The following is a 20,081-nucleotide window of genomic DNA, read 5'->3' as shown; positions in this document are numbered from 1 at the left end:
TTGGAGCATGGATCTATACCCGACAAGAGAGGATAAGAGAAAAAGACAAGAGGTATAGATAGGCCTTTCTTCTGGTAGAGGCTTATGTATTCCGTCCATGGTTAACGTACACCAAAACAACCTTGAAAGCCAACAATGCAATGTCCACCGCTCGACTTCGGCAGTCTGTCCGTCTTGATACCTCTTCATCGCTTTTACTCATGCTCTTCAGTTGCACTCTGGCTACAACACAGTAAACCCTGCAGTACCATCATCATCTGTTCCGTGCTTTTTACGCCCTCTTCCGCAGCACCCTCCGACCTGCTGCCGGCTCCGCCACCACGACTCTCTTATTCGTCGCTCCCGCCGCGCCAGCAGTAGCATTCGCGTTCCTCTTGAGCGCCGTCTTCGCCGCGCTGGCAGCCCGGGCCATCCCGCCTTTCTTCTTGTCTGTAGCTGCAGCCGCGAGATCCTTCGATTGCGTAGTAGTGGTAGCCTTGGCCGTGGCCGTGGCAGCTCTGCCTCCGCGCTTTGGCTTCACGACCGTAGTGCTGCTCGAGGCCGCGGAAACATCCGTCAGAGTGCTGTGCGTGCTTGCTTGGCTGAACGCACGCTGCGGAGATACGGGTGGAGCGCTCGGCTTGGGAGGAGGGAGCATTTGAGCTTTGGCCATTGCTGCGGCTTCTTTCTTCTCCTTGGATGCGGTCCGGGTCAGTTTCGCGGCCGTGGCGGTCCCTCCTCGTTTCGCTTGTTCAATCATGCCGTGCACGCTGGCCGAGATGGCCGATGTCGCTGCTGTGGCGGCCGACTTTAGTGGCGAGGTTGGCCGGATCGGAGACATGGCAGTCGTTGCGGTCGGGCGCATGAGCATATTGGTCTTCACAGGGGAGGTTGGGAGGTAGGAGGGGTCTTTTATTGGTGAGCGAGGCAGGGTGCGAGAGTTATGGGAGCGTGGAGATAGAACCGAGATTTGTGTGTGTTTTCCAGCTGCGCGAGACGTCGGGCGTGTTGTCGGGGCTGCTGCTGTTCCTTTGGCACCACGCTTGGTATTCTTGACCACAGGAAGAGTATCTAGTGTCGCCGCTTCTGATGGGTCGTGCTCGCTCACTTTGTCCATGGCAATCTGAATTACAGGGCTCATACGCTTCTTGCCTCCTCCTCGGGTAGCTGAAGCTTGTGGTTGCTGCGATCGGACGGGAGAAGGCAGCTTGGTTGTTGTTGTTGTGCCACTTTCTCGGGGGAGAGGAGGGAGAGGCTTGGGTTGTGCAGGCACTTGGACGGATATTGTGTGTTTGGGGGTGGGTGCACGAGGCTGCTGTTGGTGCTGGTGCTTGGCAGCATTTGAAGATTCGTGCTGTTCCATCAGTTCCCGCATGGTCATCTTGCGGATCGAGAGAGGAATGCGGTTGACGCGTCTTTCAATGCGAGCTCTCAGATCGGCACATTGAAGAGCATATCCTGCTCGAAGCTGTCGCGCTCGCTCGGTAACTGGCCACGCACATGTCAGATATGATTACGATGAGGTAGAGCTCAATCTCTCTCACTCTCGAGTTGGAGGTTGTCCATCAATGCTTGCTTCTGTTGCTGTGTGATTCTCAACTTCTTGCGCGCTGGGCTGCCTGAGGGGGTAACGGCACCGCCGGCGAGATCGTCCATCTCGTCTGATTTCCTCTTGCGAGAATTCGCGGGAGCCATGGTAGGAAGACAAGGGTTGGTGTTTGCGGCTGGAGTTTCTGGAGATACTTGTCCAAGCGTATAGAGAGAGTTATGCGAATGCGACGTGAATCAGGATGGATGGTCAATGGAGGTGCAAGTGGACGATTCAAGATGCGGATCCATTTCGAGCCGCGACGTAAACAAAGGATGGCGCTAGCGAGCTTGGCACGTCCCAGCCAATCACGTTACGGCCTGGGTACAGCTTCTCGAGCTATCAGGCGAGAAGGTCTTGATACCCACTATTTTCCACCTGGAGAACCATCACGATGGAGCAGAGGTTGACGACGCGACTTCCGGGCGGAGACTCTAGGTATGTTTCGTGTTGTGGTCCTCAATGACAACCATACGTAGAAGAGGCGCGGAAGAGGATTGCAAGTTCAAGTAAACCTCACTGGGCAACTCCGCCCCGAATAGGCTGTGCTTATTTGTAAAGCGATCCGTCACAATATTCTAGCCGCTCCTGCGAGTAAGTCTATGGAAGGCGTTTACCAGTCGGTAACAACCTATTCTGGACGTATAATCTCTGGGGGGGTGAACTTGGTGCGGAAGTCCAATTGCTTGGTGAACCACGCGTTATAGATCGTCCAGTCCCGGGATGGATCCTCGAGACGCACCTATGGGGGATCGAGTCAGCCAAAAACAAGTCTTGTCACGCAACAAGGAGACTTACTTCAAAACGCCTGAAGACACTAGGTATCAGCTATACGTGACACGCCACACCTACTCAAATCGAAAAGACGACTTCGGCACTCAGCCACATCTACATCTATTGCTTTCCCACGCTATACCTCCGTTTACAGCATCGGCAAGTTGAGCCCAGGCTGAAGAGCATCGGTTGGAGACAGTTGAGGAATACAATCAAGAAAGACTTTTGCCGACACAGACAATTCGGAGACTCCAGGACGAACAGACTCTTTTGGCCATTTGGAACGAGAGCTAGGCTTGCCAGACTGGATCAAAGACACCAGGATCCATCTGCAGCCCCCCTCGCAGGGTTGAGTCGCCTGCTGGGATTCCGATTCATCTCTTTCCGCGACCTGATGATCTGGATTCGCCTCAGTCACTTCCCCAGTGGTCTCAGATATCGGCTGATCATTTTGCTGCGTGCTCTGCTGGTCACAGTTCGTGGTCTCGTCGGTCTGGTCGACAGCGTCCCGCCATCTCCACTCTCCCTTTGCTTCTTGCTTGCAGATAGAGTTCTCGAGGCCTATGGATGGACATGCTTAATAGGAAGCGGCATTCCTAATAACAACGTTGACGCCCGGATAACGCAAGGAAGCTTTGGCGAAGGCAATTGCCTTTGGTGACCCGCGTCCGAGCACTGCAAGTCCGCCCAGCCACTGCCGCTTCCACTTTCGGCTTCTTGAGCTTTCTCACCTCATTCTCAGCATCTTACCCTACTCTATCACTAGAATCACTCTCAGACACTCTTTTTCGACAACATCCAAGCGTTCGTCATTATCGTTGCGCATCTCGAAGTCAGACAAACCACTACTACACTGCACAGGAATCCGGACCAGCCTCCCAGCCAGATTGACCGGCTGATCCATTACTACATACTAAATCATGATCGAACTGTTTGCTCGCCTGAGGCGCATTCTTATGCCGCGTCGTTCACCATCATCTGCATCGCCCTCCAGTCCACCTTGCCAAGATCCCTCAACGGCTGTCGAACCAGAGGTGGTGGCCCTTCCAGGTCTAGCCAGGCTGCCGCCGGAGCTACTCCTACAGATCATCCAGTATCTACCCGCCGAGTCAGCTGCGGTGGTCGCCTTAATATCGAAATATCACCATGTGGCTTTGAAGCAGTATGTTCTCCCCGATCTCAGTGACATGGCCGCCCAAAAACGCTTTCTTCGTCTACTTGAGGTGGATTTGGCCGAGTATATCGCCTGTCACTACTGTGATATTCTCTATCGATGGCAAGCGTCTGCACCACGGTATGAGTGTCCTCGACGCTTTCCCTGTGGGAAGTACCCCACACACACACTAGGGTCAGGGGATGTATACTGCCCACAGCATTATCCCAGCGAGCTACCCCTCGAGATGGTCGCGGCCTTTTTGAGGGGATACGAGCGCGGTCCTTCTTACGGCCCACAACTTCAAGAACTTCACCGCAAATGTGATGCCACACTGCCATGGCACAATTTGACCCCAAATGTATCGAGGGACACGGCGGCGCGGGTCGTCAATGGGAAACTGCTACTTCGAACATCCTACAGTTTGCAGGTGTCCTTGCAGCAATCTTTGGCAGACCAACTCGACCCTCTAAGTTTCATTGGCTGTCGCCACTCTGCTGGCACCCTTCCTGCTCTCGTCATGGACGCGATCGATCACCTCGACAGTCCTTCCCAAGCACCACGGTGTTCCGATTACATCAATTGTGCAAATTGTGCAACAGATCTGCGCGTTGCAGTCTCATCTACCAAAGGTGATCAGTTAGTAGCGCACATAATCACGTGGCAATGCTTTGGAGGGCGTGACATCGAGCAAGAAGACTACACAGTCCGGAAAATGTTTGGCGATACTTTTGTTCGCGCGGATGAGCGCCATGCGAAATCCTATCGCCTTGCTCTTCCAAGCCGAAATCTTGAGCTACTATACAATGAGGGCCTCGGTGACGGTGGCAGCTTGACCGACGGGCTGCAACAACGGTACAGATGCCTGCATTGGTGGGACTGGTTCTATCCAAAGTCTACGAACGCTCGGCATGTTTGCCGCTACAAGGGTCCAGACTGAAAGGACATTTTTCCCTGGACTGGGATCCACCGCGCGAAGCCTCGTGCGTGGCTTTTCATATGATGCATTTGTTTGACTGTCGTTGACGGTATCAAATCTCATGTGAAGCTCCCAACAGCAACAGTACAGATCGGGATCGCGGGAGACGCCGACACCTATTCTCCACCACCTCATGCTCTCTTGGGGTGCTGCTTGGTCAGGAACATTCGTGCAAGACGGAGAAGTCAGGGATACACAGCTTGACGCAGCCGAAGAAGTGCTTGACAAAGGCTGAGCTGACGATGCTGTACGCTGATGGTGTTCGCCAATGTGCCAGAGGATCATGGTGCCGGTACTGGCAGCTGCGGCAAGGCTGTCTGCGACATGCATTTTATTAGCATTGTCCGCCAATTCAATTGAAAAGCTCACCTCGATGCAGGAAACACTGGTGGTTTAGGCTACTCCTGGCTTTCCTGTTTCCAGCTACTAGTCACCAGCACTGCGTAGAAGTGCGAGCCCGTCGCCGGTGCGCAGCCACCCCCGACGATTTCGATCATCGCCGAAGAATGAAGACACTCCCATAACCCAGGTAGGAGGTGTCCCTCGGAAGGGTTACCAGAGGAAACCTCAGCCAGTCAGCCAAAAGCCTTCAAAAGTAAGTGGCACAGGTCTTACGACAAGAGGATGCGGCGGCAATAAAGCAACAGTGATTGATCAATCAATTATCAGGTTGTCTTCACTTACAAGAGTATTCTATCTGCGGTTGAGCACAGCGGGATCCTCACTCTTATTACTAAATACTGGCTGTCGCTGATCAGGTGGTCCCCTCGTCGTTATTGAGCACTCAGTGTCAGACTGTGCCGTTGATTTCTGAAGTCGGTTTGCTACGTACAAAGTCAACAGACGCATTTACGAGGTTCTCCAGTCTTGCTCCAATTGCATCTCATTAACCCCGCATATCTTACAAGCGAACCCTAGCGACAACGGCTAGAGGACGATCCCGCCTTTTGGTACACAAAGTCCTCAATGTGGATAGCCGAATCAGGCCAGAATGTGCCCACAAGATGCCGAGCAGGCTCCTGTCCGAGGCTATGGCTTGCCATGTATATTTCGATACATGCCCAGCACACACCCTCTCCAGCAGGACATATCCTCGTTTGTGTTCATGTCAATGCGATCAACTGGCAAAGATGAAAGCTGCTCGATATTACGGCAAGCGCGATATTAGGATTGAGACAGTCCCGGATCCGCCGCTTCCAGGACCCAGCGAGGTAAGTGAGCCCAGCAGGCTTCCTTCGTGGTCTTCTTTCACCTATCACCTGCCACCGCTGATCATCCCAGGTGACCATCGACGTCTACTGGGGTGGCATCTGTGGTACTGATCTCCATGAATACACATCCGGCCCTTACACAATAAACACGCCGGAAAAGCCCCATGGCATAACCAAAGACCATCTGCCCGTCGCTTTCGGTCATGAATTTACTGGTCGGATCACCGCGCTGCCTTCGGGGTATCCTGCCGACGGGCCCTTCAAGCTGGGTACGCCCATAATGGTAGATCCGCGCATTCTCTGCCGGAAGTGTACCGCGTGCACAAGTGGGTGTGACAATATGTGCAGCAATTGGGGGTACATTGGCCTCAACGGTGGCGGCGGCGGTGGCGCGGGCTTCAGCGAGAAGGTCAACGTTGAAACGAGGATGTGCCATATTCTCCCTGATGACGGAAGTGTAGATTTGAATAGTATCGTTCTCTGTCAGCCACTCACGGTAGGACGGCATGCACTGTCATCGAGCGGGATCAAGGATTTCGCAGGTCTGAACGTGCTTGTGCTCGGGGGTGGGCCGGTGGGATTGGCCGTCTTGCTGAATCTGCGGGCGAAAGGAGTAGGTGCTGGTCTCAGTGGGAGGGTGCTTGTTTCCGAGCCAACCGCCAAACGGAGTGAGATGATTCGAAGGCTGGGACTGGCCGGACCTGAAGATCTCTTGGACCCATTGTCCTCAAGCGTGGCAGAGATCTGCAAAGCCAGGACCCAAGGGAGAGGGGTGGATATTGTGTTTGACTGTGCTGGTGCCGAAGCGGGCATGCTAGCAGGCATGGAAAGCCTGAGGCTGAAGGGAACGTATCTCAACATCGCCGGGTGGAAGCAGCCTTTCAAGATACCGATGCAATATGCTTTCTACCGGGAGCTAACCATCAAGTTCTCCATGGGGAACAATGATAACGATTATCGGGAAGTTGTGGAGGACTTTGTGGCGGGCAAATTCGCTGGTGCTGAGGCTCTGATCACGCGAAGGCTCTCGGTCGAGGAGTTGGCGGAGAAGGGCCTAGAAGAGCTGGTGAGGAACAAGGATGACCATGTCAAGATTGTTGCAACGTGGAGAAAGGACCTCTTGAATCTGTAATCAACTTTTATGCTCCAATCAGCTATTATTCTTCTTTGACCAAAAGCGTGTACTGTGATCTGGGTCTCGGCCAGCGAAACCAAGTGGCACCAGAGTCTTTGTTTGCAGCTTGCTTAGATGGTACGATCGCTGGCCGTTTGTGCCGCAGTCTTGGATTGAGGTTCGAGGATGGGAGAGGCTTGAAGGACGGCAGCAAAGACTTCGTACCATACTCGGTACATTTCAAATGGCCCGCGGCGAGAGAAACGAGGCCAATGCGGAAGAAAAAGGTTCCGAAAGCCCAGAACATGCGACCTTCGTACCAGCCTGGGTGCCAAGGTTGTTCGGAATCGTTCTGGCTGCCAACATCCGTCACTGCCACTGAGGTGTTTCTGACGGCACAATCGGAAATGGGACCGGAAAAGTTCCCCAGATTGTAACCCGGCCAGATGCGGAGTCTGTCTCTGTCCAGGGGGTGCATGAAAAGCTGCAAGTGATGAATGAGGTGCTTTTGTCCGTAGCGACACCTGCTTCTTCCATCCAGTACAATCCGCAGCGACAGTTCCTAGCCTCGCGGAAGCTTTTCGGGCCAACGAGATCCGTGCTGAGTATCTGTCTTTATATAGGCCGCTGGAAGTCGTCTCGAAAGCGTGTCGAAAGTAACTCCAGTATATGTATTAAACGAGCACAGAGATATGTCCCCCACTGACCGTCTTTCGAGCATCACCAAACACTTTCAAACGCCACAACCTATACGAAGCAACATGTCCGAAACCAAGAAGTTCGAGATCGCAATTATTGGGGGTGGCATTGCAGGAATAACCCTAGCCATAGCACTGTACCACCGCCAGATCCCCGTCAAGATATATGAACAGGCACCTCAGTTTGGCGAGATTGGCGCCGGTGTATCGTTCTCCCCCAATGCAGTACAAGCCATGAAGTTATGTCATGAAGGTGTCTATGACGCATTTGAGAAAGTCTGTACGCTCAATGTGTGGCCTGAGAAAAAATATGTCTGGTTCGACTACCTCGACGGTTGGGAGGGACCAAAACCGGGACAAGAGAGGCAGGACATTGCATTCTCGATCAAGAACTCTCTGGGTCAAAATGGCGTCCATCGCGCGCACTATCTGGATGAGATGGTCAAATTAGTCCCCAAGGGCATTGCCCGGTTCGGCAAGAGGCTCGTCAATATCACCGAAAACGAGTCCACCGGGAGACTGGTTATGGATTTCGAGGACGGATCGACTGCCGAGGCCGATGCCGTAATAGGTTGTGATGGTATCAAGTCTCGCGTCAGGCAGATCATTGTTGGAAAGGACCATCCCAGTTCGAAACCGAGCTATACTCACAAGTATGCCTATCGAGGGCTTGTGCAGATGGAGGACGCTATCAAGGCAGTTGGCGAAGAGTTGGCCGTGAATTCTTGCATGCACGTGAGTCTGCCCTTCGCAGCTCGGACGTTGTTTGTTCGGTCTGTTTCGATTCCCTGCTGACATCCCAAACACAAACAGATGGGTCCTGATGGGCATGTATTGACGTTTCCAGTCAACCATGGCAAGACACTGAATATCGTCGCCTTCAGAACGAGTCCCGAAGACTGGCCCGATTCCCAGCGCTTGACGAGACCAGCGAAGAGGGAGGAAGCTTTGAGAGAGTTTAGCGGATATGGCTCGAACGTGATCCAACTCTTAAAGCTAACAAAGCCTGACTTGGACGTGGTGAGTCGCTGCAGCCCCAAAAGGACAAGCTCGAGCGATACTAACAGGTCTGGAAGTGGGCAATTTTTGACCTGGGGGACAACCCTGTACCTACTTTCCACAAGGGCCGCACCGTCATCATTGGAGACGCAGCTCACGCGACGAGCCCTCATCACGGTGCAGGAGCCGGCTTTTGCATCGAGGATTCTGCTGTCCTTGCCTCCTTACTCGCGGATGAGCGGGTGCAGTCTCCATCAGACTTGGACGCAGTATTCGCAACGTTCACTGCTCGGCGCAAAGAGCGGGGTCAGTGGCTTGTTCAGAGTAGTCGGTGGGTTGGCGATTGCTACGAGTGGCGCGCCGAGGGCATAGGGAGAGATTTCGTCAAGATCGAAAGTGAGATTAATGAAAGGAATGGAATCATTGCAAATGTGGATGTGGAGGAAATGTGCAGGGAAGCGAAGGAGGAACTGAGGAGGAGACTCGACTCATGAAGGAGGAGCGTGTCGTGATGTGCAAAGCGTAAGAGGCCTAAAGGTTCGGCATGATGTGTTCATGCTCAATCCATTTCGCAATATGAGGAGTTCGGAGATGGTGGCATGCTTCAGAATCGTAGTAATTAGCTCGCACTGTAACAAGATGAAATTGGACAGAAGACCGCCTTCAAGCTCCGGCCTAGGACGAAGAGTCTCTCTCGAGAGTTTCTTATGCATTTTGCAGGACACTGAAAGAATTGTGGTCCGGGTGCGCGCTCGAAGCAGGTCGGAGTCGGGCAAGTGGTGGTTGCTAGAAGGATACCTGTACCTCGTACACACAAACCTTGGAAGGCAACGCGTTGCGTCGGGCTGACTCCTGATTGCAGAAATTCCACGCTAACCCTGAATTGACCTCGACAAGGCTGAACAAGGCTGATTGACTTCCCTTCATCTAGGCAGCGCCAGCCGTGAGAAGGCGTCTCCGCGTGGACTTGAGTAATTTTGCTCTACGAGCCTTTGTAAGTGTGCCTGCAATTTACAAAACTTCAAGCACTGTCCGATCAACCATGGCGCTTCCCGCTCCTTCATCTCCGCTGTCGTCACCTCCAAGCCAGACCATACCCAGAGAAGTCTCAACGACACAAAGAGATGTTCAATACCGGCCAGCTAAGGGACTTCCTTTTGAGCTAGCGCAAAACGTGCAGACCTACTTTGAAGAGGGACTCTTCACCCAAGCCTTTAGCTTTCTCCTATCAATCACCGGCAACAGCGCGTCTCCTCTCGTGCGGCTGGGACCAGTGACAATCCCACCACCCTCTCAACTCGCTCTTACTGCCACATTGGTAGTCCACCCGACCAATACATCCAGGACCGACTCGCGCGAGAAGTGGAATCAGGCCAACGCTGGTCTCCGACTACTCAGACTGGTCCACACCCTCGTCGGACCGATCAATGCCGATTTCACTACGGCATTTTCCTTCCGGAAATTCGATTTTCGATTCTCACGTCGCAGTAATCACCGTCTCGACGATGACGATGACGGCGCAGGAGGCGAAGGCGATAACACGGCTGGCGAAGGTGATCTGAATACTCCCTATGCCCGCTCGCAGAGTCTTTGGGCTCGCGCCGAAGATTTCTGGCAACTAGTGGGCTGGGCATTCAACTGTGCATGTCATCGTGGTAGTCATGCCGAGCGATGGAGTCACTACCAACTCCTCCTTGAGTTTCTTATTGACGTGCTAGAAGAAGACTGGCATCTCCGAAACACGTCAGAGAATACTTCGGCCGACGAGTCCCTGCTCTGGCAGTATATCGAACTTTCCGCCGGTGGCCATGCACGCGCGAGACGGATCCTGCGAGCCATTTTCGCGGATGGGAGTCAGCGCTCGCTCAGCGAATTTCGTGAAATATTCCCCCATGAATTGAAAGGACCCAGGCAGGAAGACGGGAAGATCAAGATGCGTGAAGTCGACGTCAATATTGACCAGGATATCTACGGTGACTACTCGGCGCAGGACGACTTGGACCTTTTCGATGCTGCCGACGATGCTGCCGACGAAGTCGCCAGCACTGGCACCGGAGCAAGTGGACGACCTTCAAAGCGCTTGCGGACACGAACACGAACCCCTTCATTAACGGGACTAAAGTCAAAGTCTAGCGCAGGCAGTCTACGCAGCGCGTATAGCGCAGACGACGGGGAGGACTCTCCTGGCACCCTGTCCACCAGCAGCCTCGGCGGCCCTTCTTGCCTCTCTCTTCGCCTCCGGTTATTGAAGTTGCTCACCCACATCTCCTCTCACTACAATCTGATGTCTACTTCGCCGACAACCTTCCCGGACCTGGAAGAGCTCTACACCCTTTTCGTGGAATTCATTCGCCCTCTTCCCCTCCCTGTGTTCGCGCACATCGTCCTTCCCACCCCTTCCAATCCCCTTGGACCAACATCCTCGACGTGGTTGTGTGAAGCCCTTCTCCAACGCCTGCTCGAAACGTCCGCTCCGAGCATCCGGAGCCACGTCTTGCTCTCCGGGAAAAAGCTCGAGCAAGAATATCTCCCGTTTGCTGCGTCCAAGAATAGCGTCGACGCCAATGCGAGAGTCAGCATCTTGCTCGAGAGCTTAACCAGATGTCTCGCGCGGACTGGACATCTGAATAAGACAGAGAGTCTAGCGCGCGCGGCCAGAACCGGCGTGGAGAAAAGGGTCGGCCGTATGGCGGATTTGGCAGAGAAAAAGGGAGGCAGTAAGAAAAAACTAGGAGACGAAGGCCTCGCGTGGGAATGGCTCGTTGAGAGTGGGGAGAGGATCACCCTACTGATAGACGGTTTGGCGCTGGAGGAACGAATAAGAGCATGAGACAAGGCTCGCAAGGGTGTGGAAACAGCAACATAGAAAGCTGGTAAACGCTCTGCATACCCAGAATCCCACACAAGAAGCTTTCGAGCACGACTCTGTTTGGTCTTTCCACGTCAAGAGGCCAATCAGCTTGCAGTGCTCATCCCAAAACTCTGACTATGCCACCGTCAAAAGGCATGCTCTTTGTCGACTCTGTAGGCTTTTTGACTCGACTTGGAAGATCTGACAACACCTCCCCACGCCCACTTCTAGTCCCGCCCAATGTGCTCTGTATCTCTCCTAAGGGGGCGGCCTTGGGCCGATAATCTGCCTTCTGGCGCCCCCCACTCCTAGCCCTGGACCTCCACGATTCTGGCTATCCCCACCCAAATACCCATATTGGTGGACATCCCATGTCTGACCAGGGCCGCTCCCTTCTTGTATATCCCTGGCTCTCGATGCGGTATCTTTCTGTGCTTCTTCCCACTCTCTCTGCCGTTCTCGCTCGCGTTCCATCTCTCGCTCGAGGAGGGACTTCGAGGCCCAGCCCCCAGCTTTGGTGCGCTGTTGGGATTGGACACGGCGTTGGTTTTCAAGGTCCACTTCGGTTGTGGTGGAAAAGTCTTGAGGGCGGTGAGACGCAACATTCGGTTGAGCAGGAGCGGCGTTCGAGGCAAGGTATCGGTCTGTGCGGCTGGTGCCTGGCTGATAGGTCGCTGGGTCAGGTAGCGGACGAGAAGCTGCTGATGGTGTGGATTCAGGCCTGGGTGGTTTGGGAGGAGGTTGGCCGTCCTGTGCTTTCTGCCATTCTTGCTGCAGGTATTGACGCTCTGATGCAGCCCAGTCGTCCTCGTGGCTTGCTTGGCTAACTTGGGGTCTGCTTGGTGGTGCAGGTGCCGGAGGTTCAGGTTCAGGCACTGGTCTGGCAGATTGGGTTTGTCTCTGCTGCGCCCTCATCTCCTCCAATTGACGCTCTAATTCCGCAATGCGTCGACTTTCAGCCGAGTCCTGCTCGGCAGCAGGGTTTGGTAGAGGTGGGGAAGCGACATGACTTCTAGCCTGGTCGGCTTGGTACTGACTGAGAAATTGTCCGTTGAGACGAGCATCACTGACGGTGCGTTGACGACCTCGTTCCTGCGCCATACGGGCCTCTCGATCTGCTTGATCCTGCGCTTCTCGCTCCCGGTCACGTTCATAGGCCAACTCTTTGCGACGCTGTTCTTCACGGCGAACGCGCTCTTCCTCTTGTAGACGTTCTCGCTCAAGGTCTCGCTGCGCAGCGGCTTCTTGCTCTTTCAACCGCTGCGTTTCCTGGGCCCATCTACGTTCTTCTTCCAGACGTGCTTGTTCTTCTTCTGCAGCTTGTTGAGCCCGCTGCTGCTGTTCAAGTTCCTCTGCTTCTTGTCGCTTTCTCTCCACTTCTTCTTGAAGACGCTTCTCTTTCTCTGCAATGCTGGGGACGCTGGGTGCTGGGGAGGTAATCTGTCTCCGAGCGCCGAAAGCAACGCCTTGATTACCTTGACTTGCCCCTCCCATGTACCCATACTGATGGATATTCCACGCGGGTGCGGTCTTGGTCTCGTCAGCCTTGTTGCTCCAACTGCTGACGGAACCGCCAGAAGCCAGCCCTCCTCGACTGAGGATGTTCTTTGTGGGGCTAACACGCCCAGAATACGCGGACTTGTTGAGAGGATTGAAGGTGAGAGACGGACTGTCAGTAGCTGCGTTGCTCGCACCCCGTGGCCGCGAACTTGTGGTGGTGGTGTAAGCTGGTGATCTTGGCCCACTTGAGCCCGTTCCTTGTGGGCTCATGGCACTTTTGCTCTTTGCTCCCAGGGTTGTAGGAAAGGCGGAAGGATTCAGTTGGTTCGCTCTGCGGCTGAAGGCGGCGATGCATTGTAAGACTTGTGCGGGGTCTTTAGCATCGTAGAGGTCGACAGTAAGGAATCGGTCATGAGAGGGAAGACTCAATGGCGCAACCTCGCAAGCACGGAGGAAGTGGGAGATGTTCTCCATCTGCACGAAGGGCATGTTCGACTGTTTATACTTGATGCCTGGGGACACGGCTAGATTGACAAGTCTGAGGTTCAGGTCAGCATCACTGCCATATCGTCCACAGATCACGCATACTTGCAAAGAGCAACTCCATCCCGCAGGGCGTCCATCAAGTCACCTGGAGCCAATCTCTCGCCCAAAGTGCTTTCAATCCAGTTTCTCACCTCGTTTGCTGCGCCGGGGGTATATCGTTCAAGGCGCAGTTTGCGCATGTCTTGATCGAGGCTTCTGACCGACGCCATGGTTGCGGCCGTTGTCTATGTTCGCAGATTGCTCCAAATCTTAGATGTCGTATGTGTTTGAATAGGAAGTAGTGAGTGTGAGTGAAGATGTTAGGCCCGAGACACCCGATCGTGGCCGCGCGTGCTGAGACCAGGTGAAGATTGTCATGTACGAGGTATCTGTGTACTCGGTACCTGCGGAGAATGAGACGAGCACAGGACCGGCGCCCCACCAGGGCGTCGCTGCAAGTTGACGTCGATCCAAGAAATGTGCAGCAAACAATTATGCAGCCTCCCGCTCCTTTGCGTAGGTTCTTTTCTTTGATTCAACCCAAGGCAGGTACATTTTAAACCTGTGTTGATCGACCGCCATCACAATGGGAGGCTTTCGAGACCTTTGGCTGCGGTGGAAGATGCTCCGCTTGCCGTGGAGGAAGAGGTTCTTAGTCGGTACGCGTGATTGAAGGAGCTGAAGGGCGGAAAAAGCGATGAGCTGACATTACGACAGGACAAGACCTCTACGGCAACACTTTCTGGGAGTTTAAAGATGCCCTCAACCACAACCGATGGCGTCGTATGGTGAAAGGTCGCCGACGAGCCACTCTCTCCTCCCTTTCAGATGTCCAGATCTCCCCTCAATGGCATCAATGGCTTCGCCAAACCCGCCACGATCCTCCGACTCTACAGGAGCAAGCCGCCGATGTGCAGAGACAGGCCCAACTGAAGATTAATGCCAGGATGGCCGACGAAAGATGGGCTGCAAAGGCAAGGTACATTGAGAAACCAAAGCCATCAGTCATCACTCCGCTGTTGTCTGGTGACCCTCAACAAGATCGAGCTCGAGCAGAACATAGCCCCGGCCAGCCGCGACAATCAGAAAAGATGAGCAACAGTGTCGAGAGCAACAAGGACCAGCAGATGAAATCAGGGGTCACAGGCTCAAATCCCGGCGCAAACTGGGCTCCGGACACATGGGTTCCCTCACCAAAACGATGACACCAAATGCTTTGGCAGAGGTTGTCCCGTTTAATGAGCCCTTTTACCTATCCGGAGCCCGTCTCTTATGATGGCACTGCGATGAAAGATGGGTTTATGTCGCACGTCTGCTTCAAAGAACTGCTTCCAACAAATCTCCCAGAGGTCAAAACAACCAGATCTGAATGGTGGAATATCTCAGAAGCTGGCCTTCCGATACAGAATGGCTTGGTGCCGTTTCTGGTTTTTTTGTTTATGAAGCGTTTGCTCCTGAAATTTGGTCGCCACCGCTGCTGATTGTCATGTTCCCCTTATATGAGTTGGTCCTTTCATGATAAAAGCTTACTCGTATGGTTTGGCCCGGCAGAATGGATGCTTCACCAACGGTACCCAGTTACAGTCGCCGAGACCACATTGATCGCGCAGTTCGTGATCCTTGAGAGAGGATTCCGGAACCATTATTTTGACAAACTCAAACACGTCCTTGGAAAAATTTTGACACTCTTTCTTCTTAGACGTCTTCCTCACCTTTGTAAACATCATTCTCAGCCGATATCGCGAGAGTCCTCCACACACGCAACACGCACCACAGCCAGCCTGCTGAGTGCAACATCATCTCCTGCCACCGATTCGTCTTCTGCAAATTGAGACTGTCACAATTCACGGTCTGCAGGGACAGCTGAATCGTACAAGATTAGCCCTTCTGGTTCAAGCAGCGCTCGACATTTTCATACCTCGTCGCTATGGCGCCACGCTATTCTCAATCAATCCAAGACGACCCAAAGGTGCTCGTTGATCAGATGATAGCCAGCCCTCTCACGGTCGTGCAGTCGCGACTGCACGTCACCATGCTAACTCAACCACCATCGAGGCTTAATGGCAAACCAACTGATGGCATCGAGTACTACTATTGCTGCAACGGGGGTTGTGGCTTTCTCTGGGCGGTGCAGTGGAATTCACAACCGCGGAAGAGAATTCGGAACTCCATGGATTTGGACTCTTACAAGGAAATAGCCATCCCAAGGTTGTGTTGTCTGTGTAAAAAGGCGTTGAAGAGAAAACGTTTTGTGGGAGAAGGTCGACCGCATACGGTAAACCAGGAAGAACATCGACACCGGGGGTTGTCCGAGGAGCCGCAAAATGAAAGCACTGGAGAGAAGAGTCGGATGATGTCCACTGCTGGATTTGAGGACATACATTTGGGCGAACCCGCTGAAGGAGCAGACATGGCTTTGGCGAAGGAGCTGTCGTGGGATGTGATCGAAGAAAGTGATACGAACGAGGAATGGAGTGTGATCAACCACTTTGGCTCTGCTGCAATCGAACACAGGGATGCACATGTGGACACTGAGCTTGTGCGACCCTAAGAGGGATCCGGGCTATTCAAAGGCCGGCTGTCGCCCTCCTTGGACAAGGCCGCGCAGCGAGGCTTCTTGGGTATGAAACCCGACGGCATACCAGACAACAACTTGTGCAGAAGCTGTTAGTGACTGCTGGACAGACACAACACAATGTGACGAGCTAAGGATATCTCGCCGCTTTTTCACCCTTTCCTCACTGTTCACAACAGATGTACGCGGCACAAGAGGCTCGGTCCTTTGTCTTCTTTTTCAAAATCTTTTCCACACTCAGTATCTCGTCTGGCCAAACCAAGCAAGCACATTGCTCTAATACGTCAATTGTGCGCGACAAAAGATTCCACCGATCTCAAATCAAAACCCTTTGCGCCTACACCTATCCTAACACCGTACCGAGAACCAGACAAGACAACGTAATGGCCACCAAAGTCCCCAACAACTCACCAAACCTCCTCCCTACCCGTCCCATTTGCCCCGAAGTCCAATTCGTGGACAAAGCTCCCGCAGACGCCTCTGAAATTCTCTCAACAATCAACAGCAAGCAGACCGAGGACAACAAATTGGAAGGCATCATTCTTTACATCTGCAAAAACCGTCCGAACTGCAAGGGCATGGGGCTATGGGCCGTCTGCTGGGTGAAAAAGCCAAAACGTCCCAAACACTTGAAGGTCAGGAAGTATAAGGAGCTGGCTGTGGCGAAGGTGTGTGCCGACTGTGAGTTCGCGGAATGGGAGCTTGTTGACAAGGCCGAGAGCGAGGGCAAGGGTAAGGACGAGGCTGAAGACTGGGTTGGCGTTTGACGATGCACCATGGGCAAATAAAGCCTTAGGAGGGTTGGCGTTAGTGGTGACATCCCCGTTCATGTGCATAGCAGGTTTGCGTCGCGTCTAGAGAAGACGCCGTCTCCATAGGGAGACACAATGAGATTCTCGGTCATCAAGTACTTCGTACTCACCTTTCCCACCTATATCGTTGTTGATCTGGCTGACCCGGAGGTTTTACATTCTTCCTGGTCTTCTCGGCGTTTTGGTCACCCTCATCTCCAGCTTCTGCCTCCCTGGGCTAAGCGCCTAGCTGAGCATCTGCACGACGTACCATATCTGGGTGCATTCCTCGGCTTGGTCGCCCTGTCCTCCCTCTCACTCCCACACTACACTGGGGATTTCGACGTATACTTCTTTTCCTCAAAGAATATTACATCGATATACCCCCTGCTTAATGACCAGGACCACAGTTGGCGTCGGTAAGGCCGCCGTAGCCAACGCCCTTGATCTCTGTATTTTGTCCCTTTACGAAGGAGAAGTTCCTGAAAGACATGGTGGTGGAAGTCAAGATAGACACGCCCTCGACGCTTTGGGCGAAAAGGGCCCACTGTCAACACATGGAGAACTAGGCAGGTTTCCCGAGCGAGTCAACGACTTTCACGACCATCGTCAGTAGTATCTACAGTCCGACTACAGTACCTCGTACTACACAACTGAGTCTGCGCACCTCCTCTCATCCTCAGCGGGATTTCGATCGGCAAAAAGATGGCGGTCGAAGGAGCGGAGCAGATGATCCATCGTGATCCTGCTCTTTTGTGAGTTGCTTTCTGCAGACACAATATCTGCTCTGTACTGACTTGCTTCAAAAGCTATTGGATCTTGCTCCCCATCACCATTGTGATGATATTAACTGGAGTTCTTCGACATTACGCCACGGTTCTACTGCATACTCCGCCAAAACCTCCGAACAGCCTTCCCGAGTCTCGTGAACGCCAAGCGCTCCTCCGTGGGATCAACCTGCGAAATAACGCTGCAGCAGCGGTGACAACACCTTCATTCAACCGCCGGAAAGAATACCTTGTCGACGGCTACCACAAGGGCACGTTTTTGAAAGGTGGACCAGATTCCAAGGATCAAGGTGCAGCGAACCCAATGTCTGATCCTGCGGCCATGGAGGGCATGATGGGAATGATGAAAGGAAACATGGCCATGATGATTCCCCAGACACTGATCATGTCCTGGATCAACGCCTTCTTCGCCGGCTTTGTCATTCTCAAGTTGCCCTTTCCGCTCACCATTCGGTTCAAATCTATGCTGCAGTCAGGCGTCATGACCCGAGACCTGGATGTCAGATGGGTGTCCAGCTTGTCGTGGTACTTTTTGTGCCTTTTCGGCCTTCAAAGCGTCTTCATCTTTATTCTCGGCAATGAGAACGCAGCCAGTCAGATGGCGCAGCAGATGGCGCAGATGAACCCCGGTGCAAATGCCAATCCATTTGGTCCGGGTCAGGAGCCTCATAAGATGTTTCAGGCGGAGGCGGAGAATCTGGAGGTTCTGGATCATTGGAGCATTCTTGATGGGGTGGAGGATCGACTGCTGCGAATCTATGGCAGTTAGCTCCATTGCTTTGGGAGACGTGGATGCGGCGACCTCCTATGCGTCTAGCATTTCCAACGCTTCCTTCGCTCTATGACAGTTCGCCTTTCCCCACCCAGCAACTGTGGGAGAGCTGCTACACCGGCTGCACCGAATACAGATCTAGCCGCACTGCTTTATGAGCTCGAGTTCTCGAGGCTCTCGCACCGCTATACTTGCTCACCAATAAGAGCACTATTTATACAGGACCAGCTATGCGGACACGTCAACTACGAACCGGTGGTCTGGCCCGTGACAGGCTTGCACACATCAGGTTGCAAGCACTATGCAGACGAAGTGCCGAGCTGAGAAGTGGACTCTCCAGTATAACAGAAGTGGATGGGGCAGACCCAAAAATGTGGCTTGTTCAAGATTCTGACTTTGTGTCTATTGGGGGTATCTTCCTGTGCTATGCTCTGTTGGCCAAAAAAAGGATTCTTGATGTCTTGAACCACGCTCAACAATGCACTGCAACTCCAATCTGCATCGATCATCTTTCATACATGCGTCTTTTCCAGAGCATTGGCCAACTCATCGACTTCTTTATCCTTCTTCTCTGCCACCTTCTCCCCCTCGGCCTCTTCAGCCTCCTTGAGGATTCTCTCCGCCAGCTCCTCCTGCTCCTCGTCCTCCTCTTCGGCTTCTTCTTCTTCTTCGTCCTCCTCGTCCTCTTCTCCTTCCAATTCATCTAACTCGTCCAGTCCCCAGTGATCCTCTGGATCCTCGTCCTTGCCCAACTCATCTCTTCTGTCGCTCAACAGTGCAGCCAGTTCTTCAATTGACGGGTCCTCCTCTTCAAACTTGTTCCCGTTCAGTTCCACCCGTCGTAACCTTGGTAGATCGTGCTTTGCAGCTCTCAACAGCGACTTCACGCCCGCTGGAGTGATGTCGTTGTACTGTAGTCTGAGAATCTCCACACTCTCGTTACCTCCTCCGGAGAAAGACTCGAAAACTTTGATTGCGCCACGGGCGCCCAGTAGATCGTCGCCAACGCCGAGCTCTTTGAGATTCGACCAACCATTGAGCGCGTTTGCCAGGGCCTGTGCGCCTTTGAGAGTGAACGTATTGTCTTGCATGTCGAGGACCTCGAGGTTTTCACATTTTGACAGTCCGGATGTGATTAGGTGGGAGATACCCTCCGGTCGGATACCATTTTGCGTCATCTTGACGCTTTTGATTCCGGCCTTGTGTGCCTCGTACGCCCTCGCCCAGGCAGGCATGCTCCCGTTCTCCAACCGATTGCGGCCGCAAACTATGCTTTCCAGATATGGTACGCTCTTCCCCTCTTTTCTGGCCGTCTCTTTCCTCTCCGCCAGCTTGATAAGCGCTTCGGCAATGGCAGTGCCTGCTTCGGGACCCATGCCATTGTTATTCAAGACCAGGTGCTTCAGCGGGGTGTGTTTGGACAGGAAATCCACGAGGGGATCCTTCGTGTTGAGACCGAATGCATTGTCGCTCAGGTCTATCGTGTGCAGGTTGGGGCACTCGAGTAGGGCAGTGAGAAGAGAGGATAGTGCTGGTGGGATCTCGTCGAGAAGACGCGACGTGAAGATATCGTGTAGATCGGCGCTTTGCAGAGTTGACTTTGAGGCCAAAATGGGTGCGAGTGCGGCGCATGCAGAGACGCCTAGTGTGTTTCCAGAGAGATCGATGTGAGTGACAGAAGAGGACGACCTTAGTAGGTCAATGTGTTTCTCGAGATCTTCCTTGGTGTCGATTTTGAGGCCTTTGCCGGCGAGGGAGAAGGTCGACGAGGCTTCCTCAGCCAT

General features: G+C 53.4%; 11 protein-coding genes across 11 annotated transcripts; 8 read left to right on the top strand and 3 right to left on the bottom strand.

Annotated features, from left to right (window-relative positions):
* Positions 1-271: 271 nt before the first annotated feature.
* Z520_11499 (uncharacterized protein) lies at positions 272-1,674 on the bottom strand (the record flags this gene model as incomplete). Its single annotated transcript, XM_016781988.1, has 2 exons — positions 272-1,467; positions 1,524-1,674. 2 exons carry the CDS (start codon positions 1,672-1,674, stop codon positions 272-274), a joined length of 1,347 nt encoding a protein of 448 aa, XP_016626959.1.
* Positions 1,675-3,261: 1,587 nt separating this feature from the next.
* Positions 3,262-4,434, top strand: Z520_11498 (uncharacterized protein; the record flags this gene model as incomplete). The annotated part of the gene is made up of 1 exon (XM_016781987.1): positions 3,262-4,434. One exon carries the CDS (start codon positions 3,262-3,264, stop codon positions 4,432-4,434), a length of 1,173 nt encoding a protein of 390 aa, XP_016626958.1.
* A 1,169-nt stretch (positions 4,435-5,603) lies between these two features.
* Z520_11497 (uncharacterized protein) lies at positions 5,604-6,816 on the top strand (the record flags this gene model as incomplete). The annotated part of the gene is made up of 2 exons (XM_016781986.1): positions 5,604-5,684; positions 5,755-6,816. 2 exons carry the CDS (start codon positions 5,604-5,606, stop codon positions 6,814-6,816), a joined length of 1,143 nt encoding a protein of 380 aa, XP_016626957.1.
* Positions 6,817-7,559: 743 nt separating this feature from the next.
* Z520_11496 (uncharacterized protein) lies at positions 7,560-8,989 on the top strand (the record flags this gene model as incomplete). Its single annotated transcript, XM_016781985.1, has 3 exons — positions 7,560-8,231; positions 8,310-8,516; positions 8,573-8,989. 3 exons carry the CDS (start codon positions 7,560-7,562, stop codon positions 8,987-8,989), a joined length of 1,296 nt encoding a protein of 431 aa, XP_016626956.1.
* Positions 8,990-9,537: 548 nt separating this feature from the next.
* Positions 9,538-11,325, top strand: Z520_11495 (uncharacterized protein; the record flags this gene model as incomplete). The annotated part of the gene is made up of 1 exon (XM_016781984.1): positions 9,538-11,325. One exon carries the CDS (start codon positions 9,538-9,540, stop codon positions 11,323-11,325), a length of 1,788 nt encoding a protein of 595 aa, XP_016626955.1.
* A 279-nt stretch (positions 11,326-11,604) lies between these two features.
* Z520_11494 (uncharacterized protein) lies at positions 11,605-13,601 on the bottom strand (the record flags this gene model as incomplete). The annotated part of the gene is made up of 2 exons (XM_016781983.1): positions 11,605-13,384; positions 13,435-13,601. The coding sequence occupies 2 exons, from the start codon at positions 13,599-13,601 to the stop codon at positions 11,605-11,607; spliced, it is 1,947 nt and encodes a 648-aa protein (XP_016626954.1).
* A 356-nt stretch (positions 13,602-13,957) lies between these two features.
* Z520_11493 (uncharacterized protein) lies at positions 13,958-14,576 on the top strand (the record flags this gene model as incomplete). The annotated part of the gene is made up of 2 exons (XM_016781982.1): positions 13,958-14,030; positions 14,089-14,576. The coding sequence occupies 2 exons, from the start codon at positions 13,958-13,960 to the stop codon at positions 14,574-14,576; spliced, it is 561 nt and encodes a 186-aa protein (XP_016626953.1).
* A 722-nt stretch (positions 14,577-15,298) lies between these two features.
* Z520_11492 (uncharacterized protein) lies at positions 15,299-15,922 on the top strand (the record flags this gene model as incomplete). The annotated part of the gene is made up of 1 exon (XM_016781981.1): positions 15,299-15,922. One exon carries the CDS (start codon positions 15,299-15,301, stop codon positions 15,920-15,922), a length of 624 nt encoding a protein of 207 aa, XP_016626952.1.
* A 407-nt stretch (positions 15,923-16,329) lies between these two features.
* Positions 16,330-16,713, top strand: Z520_11491 (uncharacterized protein; the record flags this gene model as incomplete). Its single annotated transcript, XM_016781980.1, has 1 exon — positions 16,330-16,713. The coding sequence occupies one exon, from the start codon at positions 16,330-16,332 to the stop codon at positions 16,711-16,713; it is 384 nt and encodes a 127-aa protein (XP_016626951.1).
* Positions 16,714-17,442: 729 nt separating this feature from the next.
* Positions 17,443-18,294, top strand: Z520_11490 (uncharacterized protein; the record flags this gene model as incomplete). The annotated part of the gene is made up of 2 exons (XM_016781979.1): positions 17,443-17,492; positions 17,547-18,294. The coding sequence occupies 2 exons, from the start codon at positions 17,443-17,445 to the stop codon at positions 18,292-18,294; spliced, it is 798 nt and encodes a 265-aa protein (XP_016626950.1).
* Positions 18,295-18,809: 515 nt separating this feature from the next.
* Z520_11489 (uncharacterized protein) lies at positions 18,810-20,081 on the bottom strand (the record flags this gene model as incomplete). The annotated part of the gene is made up of 1 exon (XM_016781978.1): positions 18,810-20,081. One exon carries the CDS (start codon positions 20,079-20,081, stop codon positions 18,810-18,812), a length of 1,272 nt encoding a protein of 423 aa, XP_016626949.1.

This window comes from Fonsecaea multimorphosa, assembly GCF_000836435.1.
Source record: "Fonsecaea multimorphosa CBS 102226 unplaced genomic scaffold supercont1.39, whole genome shotgun sequence".
Taxonomy (NCBI): domain Eukaryota; kingdom Fungi; phylum Ascomycota; class Eurotiomycetes; order Chaetothyriales; family Herpotrichiellaceae; genus Fonsecaea; species Fonsecaea multimorphosa.
Note: the sequence above shows the minus strand (reverse complement) of the source record. Positions and strands in the feature narration are given on the sequence as shown.